The sequence below is a fragment of the Cyprinus carpio genome, chromosome A13 (assembly GCF_018340385.1).
Source record: "Cyprinus carpio isolate SPL01 chromosome A13, ASM1834038v1, whole genome shotgun sequence".
NCBI classification, from domain to species: Eukaryota; Metazoa; Chordata; class Actinopteri; order Cypriniformes; family Cyprinidae; genus Cyprinus; species Cyprinus carpio.
In genome coordinates, this window is record NC_056584.1 from 5877880 (window position 1) to 5893642 (window position 15763).

The 15763-nt window shown below is 40.1% G+C and overlaps 1 protein-coding gene across 4 annotated transcripts in view; it reads left to right on the plus strand.

Moving 5' to 3' along the window:
- Window positions 1-15763, plus strand: part of LOC109113220 (cullin-9-like) — a 47787-nt gene that overhangs the window by 24854 nt on the left and 7170 nt on the right. Inside the window, exons 9-35 of one of the 4 annotated variants that reach the window (XM_042768454.1) lie at window positions 130-331; window positions 742-932; window positions 1021-1217; window positions 1500-1737; window positions 1920-2025; window positions 2103-2330; window positions 2628-2718; window positions 3315-3486; window positions 3755-3860; window positions 3952-4047; window positions 4158-4333; window positions 4437-4570; window positions 4839-5024; window positions 5247-5276; window positions 6084-6214; window positions 6456-6638; window positions 6747-6904; window positions 7078-7276; window positions 7524-7695; window positions 7814-7959; window positions 8044-8173; window positions 9198-9400; window positions 9718-9971; window positions 11917-12289; window positions 13846-13986; window positions 14065-14229; window positions 15036-15161. In XM_042768454.1, the coding sequence (XP_042624388.1) occupies window positions 130-331; window positions 742-932; window positions 1021-1217; window positions 1500-1737; window positions 1920-2025; window positions 2103-2330; window positions 2628-2718; window positions 3315-3486; window positions 3755-3860; window positions 3952-4047; window positions 4158-4333; window positions 4437-4570; window positions 4839-5024; window positions 5247-5276; window positions 6084-6214; window positions 6456-6638; window positions 6747-6904; window positions 7078-7276; window positions 7524-7695; window positions 7814-7959; window positions 8044-8173; window positions 9198-9400; window positions 9718-9971; window positions 11917-12289; window positions 13846-13986; window positions 14065-14229; window positions 15036-15044 (4417 nt within the window). In that variant the 3' untranslated portion in view covers window positions 15045-15161. Of the gene's footprint in view, window positions 1-129; window positions 332-741; window positions 933-1020; window positions 1218-1499; window positions 1738-1919; window positions 2026-2102; window positions 2331-2627; window positions 2719-3314; window positions 3487-3754; window positions 3861-3951; window positions 4048-4157; window positions 4334-4436; window positions 4571-4838; window positions 5025-5246; window positions 5277-6083; window positions 6215-6455; window positions 6639-6746; window positions 6905-7077; window positions 7277-7523; window positions 7696-7813; window positions 7960-8043; window positions 8174-9197; window positions 9401-9717; window positions 9972-11916; window positions 12290-13845; window positions 13987-14064; window positions 14230-15035; window positions 15162-15763 lie in introns of those variants that run through there. The other 3 variants (XM_042768455.1, XM_042768452.1, XM_042768453.1) reach the window with 3 other exon arrangements.

Genomic DNA, 15763 nt, shown 5'->3' on the forward strand with positions numbered 1-15763 from the left:
ATGACAATAATAGTGATTATATTTCAGAACTGTTTAACCATTATCACGCAGACCTCATGTAATGTAAAGTAACATGATTTCTAGTTTATATTGCAAATAGTTTTAAAATAACTTTCTTGTCTTTTTCAGTGACAAAGTCTTGAAGATGTTGGTGGAGATGATTGGCAGTCAGCCCAAGCAGAATGCTGTCACTGCGCTGCTGCTGACTCGCAGTCTAATGCTGAAATACGAGTGGAGGGTCTCATTCGCCACAGAGGGGGGTGTTAAAGCCATCCTGTGCTGCATGCAGGAGTATCCTACCTGTATACAGGTGCAGCAGATTTCACTGGCGGTGAGTGGGGATTCTTGTGACACATTCTTTTTTTATTCATTGGGGGATTTTTAAAGTATTCTTTATTTTATGCTCAAGTGGCACTGAGATTAAATATTGTGGTTTTAATGGGAATGTTTTTATCCTTAATGTCCTGAGGATTTTTGAAAGCAATTCCAATAAAAATACTAATTTCTGTGTGCCGTTTATATTAACGCAGCCAAAATGATCAAAAAACTAAAATGAAATGGACAAAAATATCCCTAAGGATGCCCAAGGGTAAAGTATGGTGAATTGGAATTGAAGTCAGAATCATTGCATTCTTTACAGATCTCATCCCTGTTGAGCGCGACTTTTTAAATCATATTGTCAGTACATTGCAAGTGTACGGATGCAGGATTATTGAAATAAAAATGAATTGCTTTCTCCAGACTCTGAAGGTCATCACAGGTGCCAGTAAACATGACCCTCGCAGTGTGGGAGGCTGTCAGCCTCTTTCTGAGTCTGGCACTCAGATGATGCTGGAGATTTTCGCGAGCATAGGCTCTGCTACACCCGAAGGCTCCAAAGGGCTCCTGTGTGCCATCCCTTCTGCCATTGACCTCATGCTCAGCACGGCAGGGTAAGAGGCTTGAAGTCTACTTTAGATGAAGAGTAATTGACTTTGTTTGCTGAATTTACATTCTTTTTTTCTATGGTGGGTTATGCAGTCGCGGGTTGTCCGTGCGTAACGGGCTGCTGGTCATCATCATGCTGATTTCCAGCCACAAGAGCCTGGCAGAGCAGCTAGTCGCCTGCAATGTCAGTGCCACGCTAAAGAAGTGCCTTTCTGCTCAGAATCAGCACAGCATGCTGGCTATTATCGCCCTCAACAACATCTCCATGGTTCACAAACTGGAGAAAAAAGGTACCATCATGCTTTAATTGAACTGTTTGCCAAATTGAACTGCTTTTGGGTGCTTAAAAAAAACTAGTAACAAACAACTAATAATTACAATCATAATGTAATTAGTCAGCAGTGCGGGGATAATTTCAACAGTGGGTGGTTTATAAAGGCATTGGGCTAAAATGCATAGTCTTCTCCAACACAATGATTTCTACACCCCTCTAATAAGCAGTATGTTAATAAAGAGATTTTGTTTGTTTGTTCCTCATTTGAAGTAACATGCAGCTCTGTTTGCTTTTGTAGAGTCTCAAGATGAGCATGACTTTAAGGACACCGAGCTGAAGATGTTGGTGGTGGGTCTGAAGGAAATGCCAGCCACTAAAGAGGTTATACTGACCCTGGAGCAGCTGCTGTGTGATGACGCCACCCAGCTGGAGGAAGAGAGAAACGAGGTTACTCGCAGCAGAGACACCTTCCAGGACCTCATCCGCCTCATGGACCAGCACAGAGCGGATCGGGCTGCACAGCTGTCCATCCTGAGGTGAGCCCTTGACTTAAATAGAATTAGCTAATTAATAGATAACAGCTATTTCAAGCTAGTTTGACAGAGATGCAATATATACATACATACATACATACTACTTAAAGTCTTGACTTCAGTATTGATATCTTGACTGTATTGATGATGTTTTTTATTTGCTAATAATACATTGACTCTTTCAGGATTTTGAACAAGTTTTTAGATAACTACCAGGAGGATCTGTTGCCTTGGCATGAGAGCATTGAGCCTTGCCTGTCATCTATGACAGCCTTTGTCAGTGACAGAGAGGTACTTTCCCTTCATTTAGCTTTATAAGGTCATGGTTTCATAATGGCAGTATTTCATGCCTCTTTATCCCCACTTAGGTCGTACAGCAGTTCATCCGCTTCTTGTATCGACTTGCATCTCTGAATAAAGACTATGCTGTTGTGATGTGTCGGCTGGGCACCAAAGAGGCTCTTCTCAAAGCCCTGGACAAGCACAGCACAAGCCTGCTCATGGTCACGGAGCTGCGGGACCTGATTAACGACTGTGAGAAGTACGCCAGCCTCTACAAGAAAATGACCACCAGTGTGCTTGCAGGATGTATACAGGTAAAGCCTGTTCAAAAATAGATATTTTCAAAATCAACTAGTTCTCTGAGTTGCCTGGATAGCCATCCTATTAAATATACTAGGGAAGCCTTATATATAATTAGGCTGGTTTCTGGGTCACCTGACCTCGAACAGACTAGTTCCTTAGAAGGCCTTTACATAAGCAGTTAGATGGAGCATAACAAAGCAGGTGTTCATTCCTAGAACATAATGAGGACATGTTTAATGGTTTGTTAGACTATCAGGATAATTAAAAGGCATGTTCACTTAATTACACGCTCATATCTGTATCTTAAGATGGTCCTCGGTCAGATTGAAGAGCATCGGCGCAGCCATCAGCCCATCAATATTCCCTTCTTTGATGTGTTCCTGCGGAACTTGTGCCAAGGTCTGTTCCTAAAACACTTGATGTAAAAAGTCATTAAAGGGTTCATGAACTGCCTTTTTTAAATTATTTTATTATGTTCTCTGAGGTTCACTTATAATGTTAGTGAAATTTGATTTCTTAGTTCATGACCCCCTTTAATGCAACAATTCACTCAAAAATCTCAGCTGCACTTCCTCTAATGATTGCAAACTCACATTCGTTTTTTAAGTGCAACAACTGATGGATATAGCCAAGTCCCTGCCCGACATATTTTGTTTTTCGATAATTTGTTAAACAAGCATGTATGTCACAAAGTGGAGGAAAAGAGCTGTTGCTACTTCCCCTTTATCAAGACTTTAAAGTTTTCTGAAATCATGAGATAACTTTGGGTGAGAATCACCATCAACATTGTTTTATAGAAAAGAAAATCTCTCTTTGTATCTACCAACACTAAATAATTTGAACTACATGTAATAACAATGTGATAATCAAATTTTTATCCTTGGGTGAAATATTCATTTAAAACCTTTGTTTGTTTATTATTTCTTTAAATATTTTGTAATAATTTTATTAACAATGAGACGCTTTCATTGATTTGATGGTGTGATGTTCTCCAGGCTCCAGTGTGGAACTGAAAGAGGACAAATGCTGGGAGAAGGTGGAGGTCTCCTCCAATCACCATCGAGCTAACAAGCTGACAGACAAAAACCCCAAAACCTACTGGGAATCCAACGGCTGTACAGGCTCCCATTTTATCAACATTTACATGCATAAAGGGGTGATCATCAGGTATGCTGGCCTAGCTACTCTTTATTTAGTGAACACTGGATTATCGTAATTGCAACAGCTAATCAGTGCTGGAAATTAATGCCTCAAATTCAAGATAAAGGGACCAAAAAAAAAAAAATCGCCTAAATTATTTTTTTTGAATTCATGATATAGTTAAGCAATAACTTTTTTTTTTTTTAATAGTTCAATAAACAACAAACTCAAATGTTCAATAGACGTTAGTCACAATAATGTCTTTTTTTGTTTGTTTGTTTGTCTTCATTCCCAGGCAGTTGACTGTGCTTGTAGCCAGCGAGGACTCGAGTTACATGCCAGCTCGTATTGTAGTTCTAGGAGGAGATGACCCCACAAACATCAATACTGAACTCAACACTGTGAGAAAGCCCTTCTCATGTATCTCTCAGGTGTGATGATTGCACATTGAACTTTAAGATGATACTTTCTTTTCTTTCTTGTGTTGAACAGGTAAATGTGGCCCCCTCCGCCAGTCATGTGGTTTTGCTGGAGAATATGACCCGCTTCTGGCCCATCATTCAGATCAGAGTCAAAAGATGTCAACAGGTCAGACCTATTGAATGAACTGTGGCAAAACTTGCCTGAAGTTCTACATAAAGCCCGAGGTGTTTTTTAATTCCACTTCTGGTACAAATTATGTTTCTTCCTGTCACCAGGGCGGCATTGACACACGAGTGCATGGGTTTGAGGTTCTGGGGCCGAAGCCCACGTTCTGGCCGGTGTTTAAGGAGCAGCTGTGCTGCCGCACTTATCTCTTCTATACGACAAAAGCTCACACCTGGTGCCAGGAGATCCTGGAGGACAAGAACCAGCTGCTGCAGCTCTTTAACAAGTGAGACCTTCTGCCATAGAGCAGAATTAAGAGGATGGGAGGTGTTATTGCTGCTGATTTATTTAAAACCTCTTATATTTATGTGCGTCTCTCTGGGCTTCAGGTTAAACAGTGCCCTGAAACATGAGCAGATGTTTGCTGACCGTTTCCTGCCTGACGCCGAGGCCGCAGAGGCTTTAGGCCGGACCTGCTGGGAAGCTCTCATCACCCCCATCGTACAGAGCATCACTATCTCAGGTTACCAGCACTTACCTGACTGAAGTCTGCTCCACTTTCCAGGTCCTTCTGGCTAACTTCAAAAGGAAGAGGCCATCTGACAAATACATAAAAATCACTGTTTTTGTTTTGTTTTTACATGCTGGTTTATGTGGAATAGATCGATGCAAAAAAAAAAAAAAACAATCTTCTGAAAAGTGCTTTTATCAGTCCGGTATTTTCATGCAGTATGAACTGTTGGTGGTCCATGCAATTTGTATTGAATTTCTGATCTTCTTCTTTATAACAGAGACTTCTACTCTCAGCCCTCTGTCCTGGTTGATGAATGATTATTTGGAGAAGGCCGATTCCTCCAAGAGATGTAAGAGCTCAGCCTCCATCTTCAACTCCCGTGTGCGGCGTCTCACTCATTTGCTTGTCCACGTGGACACCAGCACAGTTGATACAGAAGAGCTCAAACCTCCCATCAAATCCAGTGAGTGCCTTTAAACCAGTAAATCTACAATACTTCATTCTAGAGACTGGAGTGCCACTGTCATCTGTGGGGTACTTTTTGTTTATATGTGAGACATGTTTATTAGTTTCATCTATGTCTTTTCTGGTAAGCCAGAGAACAGGTGTGCTGTTTTTAAACCACCTACTGTAGATTGTGTTAAATGAAGGCTTCTGTGTTTTAAGGTATTTTTCTTGTTTTCAGAAGGTATCAACAGAAGCAGAGATTTGAAGAGTAAGTAATAGTGTAGATGCCAATGTTATCCTATTTTGACTTCATTTTGTGTGTTTTGCAGCACCCCATCCATCTCCAAACTAACCATGACAATGCCTCTTATTTATTTATATTCTTATTTAATGATTTGTTTTATTATTATTCAGTTCTGCTGTCTTTAAATTTAAGTTTGAATTGCTCTGGCTTCCCATTCAAATTGCTGGTAGGGCTGCACAATTTGATCATTTATGACTTGAACTGCAATTTGAGAAACATTTCATGTGTTTCGGTTGCTTGGATAACAAAATATCAAGAAAAAAGCATAAACCATTTTGAAACAGCAGCTTTCATGCCGATGAGGTTGTTGAAAAACTGCAGATTGGTAATTGTTAATGCCCTTTTATCTCCAAAATGATGATGTGTTTTGTAGATGTTCTGCTGTCAGTAGAAACACTTCATGTACTTCAAAATCAAATCCAGTGGAAATTAACTCTCTTTGCATTCACATTTAAGCCTTATATACTTGTAGTTGACAGTTTTTAATGTGCCATTTTTCCAAATCAGGTGAAATGCTTTTCTGCGTCCCATTGCTTTACATTAGATTTGTGGAGGCCAAAAAGACTCAGACTTAAAAATAAACACAAAAAATTCTTTGTGATCATATTAATGCTTGTTAGAAGTTTATCACAGATTTAAAGGGAACCAAAACGTTGATTAATTGTGCGGCCCTAATTGCTGCCACATTGTTTTTTATGTGTGTGATTTGTTTTTGATATTTGCAGCAACTTGTCGAAAGTCTTTTATTTATGTGTTTTTGTTGTTTTACAGATGGTAAAGAGGGAAAGAATAAGGAAATGACTGTAGTGAGCTCATCTTCATCCTCTAGCAAACCGAAAGTGAAGAATACTAGCAGCATTGCAGGCATCGCTTTGTGCTGGCAAGGTGTCGTTCAGCGACAGGTTAGACATTTACTTTGAGTTTTAATGAGAAATGTGTTAAAAGGAGCTGCTACGGATTTATTTAGTAGATGGAAGGATTATCAAATTAGTCAAAATATTTGAGCAAAGTGAGAAATCATTCAGAATTCTGTGGAATTTTCTGTAATGTTTTGTTTATTAGATTGAGGTGTTATGTAATTATTCAAAATGACATTTATCAGTTCCTGGAATTCTGGAGTCATTTTCATTCGGCTCTTTCCAGGTGAAGAGTTTCCTAGATTCGACATGCAGCCTCCCTGACTTCGTGGAGCGTTACAGGGGTCTGTTCATCCGGCTGAAGAATGCCATGGAGGAGCTCTTTGGCCAGCACACTGCCTTTGTGCTTGCGCTCCGTCAGGGCTTTTCTGCCGCCTTGCTCCAGCTCTCCATCCTGACCGCTATGCATGTGAGTCAACAGCGAATTCTTCATTGTCATTACAATTCATTTTTTAGACCAGCAAGTTATTTTGAATCGAGATGAGAATTTGAAATGTTTCTTTTTTCTCATTTGAAGGTGAGTGAACGTTTTGCACAGTACATAGACAAGATGATCCAGGAAAGTGGAGGGGACTCTGGAAGTGTGGACACGTTGAACCAGCTCCAGCACTTCCTGGAGCCCATGCTGTTCCTCTCCGGACTGGAGCTGGCCAACACCTTTGAGCACTTTTACAGGCATGAAAACAGCTGCTGCTATATAATATTTGATTTTTGATGTTCGATTATCAACTTAACTACCTTATCATTGAAAGAGCCATTATTGCTATTAGATTCAAAAGCACGGCACAAGAGACTTGTCCTGGGAAGACACTAGCTGCTAATACAGCTCTGTTTTGCACACTGTTCAGGTACTATCTGGGTGATCGTCTGTTGGGTCAGGGGAAGATGTGGTTAGAGAGCGCTGTGGTGGAGCACATCGGTACCTGCTTCCCAAACCGCTTTCCCCAGCAGATGCTGACCAACCTCAGTGAATCTGAGGAGCTTCAACAGGAGTTTCATCTTTACCGTCTACAGCAGCTGGACACAAATCTGGAAAACTTTGAGGAGGTGAGAGTGATCGGCATTTTATGTAAGGCCCTGTTTACAGTTGGTATTATTAAAATGTGTTTTGGTCAATCGGATTGCAGGTAGTTCAGGGGGACACATTAGCGTTTACACCCTTTTGTCTCTTTTGACCACTTTCCTGATTTCTTTGAGGGGAGGGCCTATGCAAGGGCTTTTTCTGATCTTTCTTCTAGAAATCCTCTGTCCTTTTAAATGCTAATGCGGCCGGTTTTGCTGTGTTTTTGATCAGATGATGGATGAGGATGTGTCTGAACCCGAGGAAGAGAGTGACGTGAAAGTGTTGGTGTTGTCCCCACGCTGTTGGGTTGTGTCCGCTCCCTGCTACCTCGAGGAGCCCAGCAAACACTTCCCTGCTCAACTCTGCAATTACCTGGCTGAATTCACCGAGTTTTACGCCAACAGTTAGTTGAAAAACCCATAATCTCTGGCAGTGCAAATGATCCGGCCTAGTAAGACTATTCTCTCTGGCTGTTCTGTTGTAGTTTGAAGTTAATCGGCATGTGTGTATCTGTCCTGTAGGTCAGCGCATGTATGGTTTGACCCACAGTAAGCCTCGGCGGCTGCAGTGGACATGGCTCGGCCACGCTGAGCTTCAGTACGGCTCCTGTACTCTCTACGTCTCCACACTGCAGATGTACATCCTGCTACAGTTTAACAAACACGAGGTACTATCTGAAGACCAGTGCAAACCTGGCCATGAGATGAAGTTGTCATATGGCAGAATTGTTCACTTTCTTCCTGTTCTGCAGGATGTGAGTGTGGAGATGCTGCAGCAGGCCACAGGTCTCTCTCCAGTCATGCTGAACCATGCCCTCAAGCCTCTCACTGGAGAGAAGGGGATTCTCACTCACACCGGCTCCAGCCAAGACCCCATGAAAGGTGAGAACCCCACATGACATCTGTTTTATTGATGCATCGATTAAAAAAAAAAACAGTGCATCAAAGGATAAAATAGAGGAAGTATTTTAAGAATCATATACACTGCTGGTCAAAAGTTTGGGATAAGATTTTATTTTTTTTTATGTGACACTGGACCGCAAAACCATGAAAGTGTCTATTTCTCAAAACTGAGATGTATACATCATCTGAAAGCTGAATAAATAGGCTTCCATTGATGTATGGTTTGTTAGGAGGACAATATTTGGCCGAGATACAACTATTTACAAATCTGGAATCTGAGGGTGCAAAAAATTGAAATATTGAGAAAATCACATTTAAAGTTGTCCAAATGAACTTCTTAGCAATGCATATTACTAATCAAAAATTAAGTTTTGATAGTTACGGTAGGAAATTTACAAAATGTGTTCATGGAACATGATCTTTACTTAATATCCTGATGATTTCTGGCATAAAATAAAAATGGACAATTTTGACCCATACAATGTTTTTTTGGGTATTGCAAAAAATATACCCCAGAGACTTAAGACTTGTTTTGTGTTCCAGGATCACATATGTCTCTTATGCTCACCAAAGCTGCATTTATTTGATCAAAATACAGTAAAACAGTTAAGTTAAATATCATAAAAATAAAAAATAAACTTTTTAATTTAAATATATATTGAAATATTGTTATCCTGTGATGGCAAAGCTGATTTGAAGCTCAATAATAAGTAATCAGTAATAATTGGGCTTCAGATCAGCATATTAGAATGATTTCTGAAGGGTCATGTGACATCATAGAAAACTCTTATTTTAAGTTCTAATAATATTTCAGTTTTACTGCATTTTTAATCATGCAGTCTTGATGACTTGGTGACAAAAACATAAAAAACAACAACTTCAGAATGTTCCAAACACCTGTGATGTAAATACATTTAAAAAGTTTAGTGTCTGAATCATTTCAAAAAAAAAAATCTAATTGAAAACCATTTAACTCTTGAACCATTTGACTTGAATTTTTCAGGGATCCTGGGACTGAACAAGAAGACCCTCTCGCAGAGCTCAGACAGACACGGTTACCATTTCCTGCTTCCCAAGCAGACCTACCTGAATGTGGATGAAGATGCTGCGCTCACACTGGAGAGGAAGAGGAACTACATCTACTGTCTCGTTGTGCAGATCATGAAGAATGAGAAGGAGATGCATATCGACAATTTAGTGTTCAAGGTAGAGTATGCATCAGCAAACCTTCAGGCAGCCCCTTTGTTTTGCTGTTAAAATAATCATGAACGTCACAGAACCTATTAAAGGAGTAGTTCACTTCCAGAATGAAAAGTCATCGTTTACTCTCCCTCCACTTGTTCCAAACCTGTAAGAGTTTCTTTCTTCTGTTGAACACAAAAGAAGATATTTAGAAAAATGTTAGTATCTAAACAGTTGATGGTAGCCATTGACTTCCATAGTGTTTTTTTTTTTCTTTTTCAAAACCGATAGAAAAACCATGTTACAGAAGATGAGTTTTTGTGTTTCCTGTGCTGCTGCAGGTCTTGGACAGCTGTCAGAAGCAGGAGGCGAGTCGGACTCACGCCTCGGTTCGCTTCAGCTGCAGCACTACAGATGTGCTGTCCTGCATCATGCATGTCATCAACAAAGGCTACCTCCGCCGCAACGAGGAAAGCCCACACATCGTGGAGTTCTTGATGGAGGACCCGTCCACACCCCGAAAGGGCCAGGCGCAGTTCTCCTTCAAGATGGATGTGAAAAAAAGCTCTGCAAGCAGCAGCAAAGCCGACACCAGGTGTGCTGATGACCCTTAACCCTTGATCCTTAGACCCCTCTCCGTGCAAGAAGGAAGGCAGAGAACCTGGCTTTCATTGACGTTTTTTCTCCCCTCTCAGGGCTGGGCTTTTTTCTGAAATGAGAGATGCACTCGTTGGGGCGAGTAGCTTGTCTGCCCTGTTGCTTTTTTGTTGTAAGCTCTTTATATTTCCTGTGTGTGCTGCTCTGTTCCAAAACCTAGTGAGTTCCCTTTTTGGATGGGCTCCTGATGATATTGCGAAACATATACAATATACAGTGTGTGGCAGATTGTCGTTAGCTAACATCAGACTCTCCAGGAACCAGTTTTGAGTTGAGTGTCCCATGCAGAGAGCTGTTTGTGGGACGTGTGGAGTTGCTGCTCATGTAGAGTGCTCCAGATCATTCACGGCTGTCTGAGACGGCAGTAGACAGGGAAGCAGCTCACTAGGTTTCTGAGCAGAGTCCGTATTTGAGGCAAATACAGGCAAATGCATTTTCACCGGCACAGGAAGATTTATTTTTGCTGCTTTTTTTAATTGTTTTTTTTTTATCTGTTTTGATCTGGTTTAATATCTGCAGTTGCAGTAGCTATGACCTACGCAAGGGCAGAGCTAGTCCATTCCTCATTGGCCAGGATGAATATTAGCGTCAGCCAATGAAATGCCTTATGAGATGCACTTTTTCTTATATTGCAAGACTTAAGTTTGTGATCATCAGTGCACTGAAATTCAGTCTGTTATTAAATGAAGGCTGCTCACTTCCTGTCTGTGCCGTAGTGAAAGGGTTCGTCCACCCGGAAATGAAAAGTGTCATCATCTGGTCGCCCTCATGTTGTTCAAAACCCATAAGACTGTTGTTTACCTTCAGAACGCAAATAAAGTTATTTTTAATATCTTATCCTTTTTGTCTATCCATTGAAAGTCTACGCATGCATTTTTTTCCGCTCAAAAAGAGATTGTAAAAGTAATTTATCTGAATCTTCTGAAGAGTCACAAACAGATTTTTTATTCACATTTGAACATTGATCAACACGCGTCAGATTTGCTATGTTTGTGCATTAATCAATGTTTATATATGAATAAAGGCTAAATTAAGTCTGTTCAGATATCTTCATTTGTGTTTTGAAGATGAACAAAAGTCTTAATGGTTAGGAACGACGTTAGAGTGAGTAGATGACAGGGTTTTTGGGTGAACTATGGCTTAAAAGACTCCGTCTACTGGGAACTTGTTCTTTGTTTTTGTCCACTTATTCAAAATCTAATACTTATGTTTCTTCAGCACAGAATTTTAGCATAAATATGCTAGATATTTTGAAACAAGGCAACTTATGTTTACCACCTAAAAAAAATAAAGACATTTTAAATTTTGAATCATGTTTGTTGCTCATTTATTCTATGTAAATAGAAATCATTTAATCTTTAGCTCTATGATTCCGTATCTTGTCAAACACTCATCCTTCTCTAAAAGAGGTTTTCATCCCTAAATTTGTTCAGGATGTGCCAGCTGATATCATTTCAAAGGTGATACTTTTTTCAAAATGAACAACTTCTGTATTAATCAATGCAGAGAGATACTTCTATATTATTGCCTTATTAAAAATAGTGCACATCAGAAAGTTCAAATATGACCAGAATTAAATCAATAAATGTGGCTTTTATATGGTTATAAATGTTGATGAGCAAGTCCACGTGGAAAAGCACTGCAGAGTTCCACAATATTAGAAGACCATTAGGAGGTTTTTTTGTTTAGTTATTAAATATTTCCTTCGGATACCAGTGAAGGTGTAGTTTTGAATTTAACCATATCACCGCTGCAAATTTGGAAAAGTCTGCAGATTCTGTCTGGGCCTGCTGTTAAGAATCAAAATGCCCTTCCCAGAAAGTCAGCGATTTCGCAATCTACATCCACATAATGACGTTTTGTGTATATATCTCCCTCTGCAGCCTGGGAGGCCTTATAGTTCCCCCTCAGCCCCTGGAGGACGGCGTGCTGGAGGCCGTGCTGTTCTCCATGGGTCGCACAATGACTCAGGAGGAGGTCAAGCAGCTGATGCAGCGCACCGTCCAGCAGGTGGCGGGGACCCTGAGTCTGGATTTGGATCGGGCCGAGCACCTGCTTATGCACTGCAAATGGAACGTGGACTTGTTGATCCAGCGATACACCGATGACCCAGACGCCCTGGTCCTGGCTGCCGGCCTCAAGATCCGCAACCCCCAGCCGGCCCCAGGCCCCGTGGCCCAATGTCCCGTCTGCCTTTCCCAGTCAAAAGAGAGTGACCCCCCTCCCATGCTAAGCTGCATGCATTACTGCTGCAGGGTGAGTGTAGGGCTAAACCTTTCAGAGTTAAACACTGTGTTGAGGTGTTTCCTATGGAAACTGTACATTCAGGTGGGACATATCAAAGGGCTTTTCTCTTAAAAAAAAAAAAATTGTCTCTTTAAAAAAATTCAATAAGATTTTTGGGTCCCAATTTTTATGAGGTGTCTTTTACATAATGGCACAATGTACTTATGCTGATCATCCTGTGCTGCAAATCACTTTTGCTGTTACTGAGGTGAGATATGGGTAAGGTTAGGGACAGATTTGGCGCTATGGTTAAATTTAAGGGTGGGTTACAGGATAGAGGTAGAGTCAACAATGTAATTATAGATGTAGTTGCTGAAATTAATTACAGATGTTATTACAGGAATTACTACTTTTTAAATGTAAGTACATTGTAAAAAAAATAAAATAATAATATATGTCAAAGACACTTAATGTAAAGTGGGACCGTTTTTTTTTTTTTTTTTAAGGAATAAATATTTTTATTCTGCAAGGATGCAATAAACCGGTCAAATGTGACAGTAAAGACATGTACATTTATACAGATATTTCTGTTTTCAATAAATGCTGTTCTTTTGAACGTTCTATTAAGAAGCATGAAAAAGCTGTTTCCACAAAAATATTAAGCAGCACAACTGCTTTCAACATTGATAATAATAAGAAATGGTTATTGTGACACTGAAGACTGAAATAATGATGCTGAAAATGTAGCTTCGGCATTACAGGAATACATTTCATTCTAAAATGTTATGATAGTTCACAATTTTACAGATTTGATTTATTTTTGACCAAATAAATGCAGCTTTGGTGAGCATTAGAGACTGAAAAACATAATTTGGTTGCATGATTGGTTGCATAAATCAGTTTTAAAAAAGCCAGTGCCTGTAGTTTATGTAAAGTGATGAAGCATGATTTTAGGGATGCATTTTAATTCTGTTTAGTGCAAGTATTTTTAGTGGAAGTTTTAATGTAAGGGAAAGAAATAGTTATGCTCAAACTTAATTTTGTCAGTTTTTATTATTATTTGTCATATTTTATTGTACCGATGACCCACAGCTAACAGACTAAAAGCCAGATTTTTTTCATAGACTCTTTACAAGTACAACAGTTATGAGCTACACATGTAATATGTCTTTGTATTCATGGGCCAGATTTACTAAACAGGGCATATTAGCAGGAGACCACAATCTCATAAATGCTCAGATGGAAGTGGAAAGTTTTTCCAAATTATTTCAGTGCTCTCCTCCCATAAATTTGGTGTCTGAAAGAGAAACTCCTACAATGCATATGCACTAAGGTCAGCCTCAGAAATGCCTTTTCATCGCTGATTTTTCACTGCATGTTTTTAGTCAATCCTGACAGTAGATTTATAACTCAAAAAGAGAGTTTATGCTGTCCCAAACTATTAGTAACCCCCCTCCAAGGTATATTTGTCAATGTCCTGATAGCTTAGTTTTAAATAATTTTTGCTAGATGCTAAACAGGTACACTATCTGATGTAATGTTAAACTGTGTGCTTGTGTTGACATGCCGTTTCTGTTTCCCATTAGTCCTGCTGGCAGGAGTACCTCACTGCTCGTATCGAACAGAATCTGGTCATGAGCTGCCACTGTCCCATCACAGACTGTCGGGCTCAGCCCACCTCCAAGTTCTTTCACAACATCCTCACCGATAAGGACACCATTGCCAAAGTATGTGCAGGTCAACACACATACTCAGTGGGCTGAGGGGCCAGAGAATGAGTTTGTATCCTGTGCTTTCTCCTGCAGTATGACAGTGCTCTTCTGCGAGGCTTTGTGGAGTGCTGCTCCAACCTGACCTGGTGTACCAACCCTCAGGGCTGTGACCAGGTCCTGTGCAAGGAGAACATCGGCAGCATGGGCACCTGCTCCAAGTGCTGCTGGTCTTCCTGTTTCAGCTGTAACTTCCCAGAGGTAATCTGCCTAATGTGTCATCTTAATACTAAAATCATGATCTGATCTCTTATTATAGCTGATATAGAGAAATATGTGTGGGTCACATTTCATCTCAACATGAGTAAATCACTCACATATGTGACTAAATCTTCACTCTGGGTGACTAAATGATGTTTATCGTTAGCCATCGGCTAATACATTCTCAGATTTTACTTGCCAGTGATTGAGTTGGAGGCTAATTATAAGTTTAGCACAGATATATTTTCACTCGCCGAGCACTCTGTGTGCTTGAGAGTTTCACTCTCCATCAAGCAATCAATGCTATTTAATTTAACTCAATGGATGCGCATCGCACCTGTATTTGACGCACCTTAAACTCCAGTGTGAAGGCGCATGACTTCTCGTCGATTTGCTGATAGATCTGTTTCTCTCACACATGCAAAGAAAGAAAGAGAGAGCGATTGTCTTTCATATACCAAGCAGAAACGATATTCTTTGTTGTATCTTCCTGTCAAAGTAGCGGCGTTTATTTAGAATCATTCAGCTTTTAAGAACAAGCAGAAGATATGCTGATTTCTCCAGTCGTGGGCGGAGCTAATGTGCAAACTGCAATCTCATTGGCTGGCGCTCATCTATTACGTCCCTATTTTGATTTCAGCAAATCAGTTTGAGCGAACGCTGACAACGTGATTAATATTCATGAGCCCAGCAGCTCATCAATCCTAAGTGCGTTGTATATTGTTACTAGTAGTAGAATTCGTAGTAGTATTATTATTATCTTATCAGTATTATTGTAAGTTATTTTTCTCCCTTGTTTTTTGCAGAAACACTGAATGATCAACAATATCTTAAGCACCAGCACCAGTCATAAGTTCAGTTTAAATGACAAATATGCATTCATACATGGTTACCAAGTTTTAATTCTAATTACTGAAGTTCTATCATATTATAATGCTTGACTTGACTGATGTTAAGAGTGTAGTCAAGTCACCTTTATTTATATAACACGTTATACAAAACACATTGTGTCAAAGCAGCTTTGCAGTGTTAAACAGGAAAAATGTGTGCTGATAATGCAAAAGGACAAATGGAAAACAGTCAGTTTATCAGTTAAAATCAGTTGATTGTTTATTCAGTGATGTCATCTTCCAGCTCAGTTCAGCTCTCTTCTAATAGTGTCTGTGCAGTCAATCAACAATGTTGCCAGAAACTGTCCCTAACTAAGCAAGCCAAAGGAGAAAGGTGGCAAGCAACCAAAACTCCATCAGTGACAGAAATGGAGAAAAAAAAAAACAGGCTCGGTTCTCCTCTGTCCAGACGAAACCAGCATGGTGTGGTTTAATTCCAGGCTGCAACGCAAATCAGATTGAGCAGAGGACTCGTCTGGTTCTCGTGGTCTTGTGAGGTCGTCTCTAGGTGCTGATCCACCATCTGATCTGGATCCGGGTGACTGCAGTGACCCTCTGATCTGGATACAGACTGGATCTGGTGGCTACAGTTACCTCGGAATAAGAGAGACACAGACTAATATTAGCATAGATGCCATTCTTCT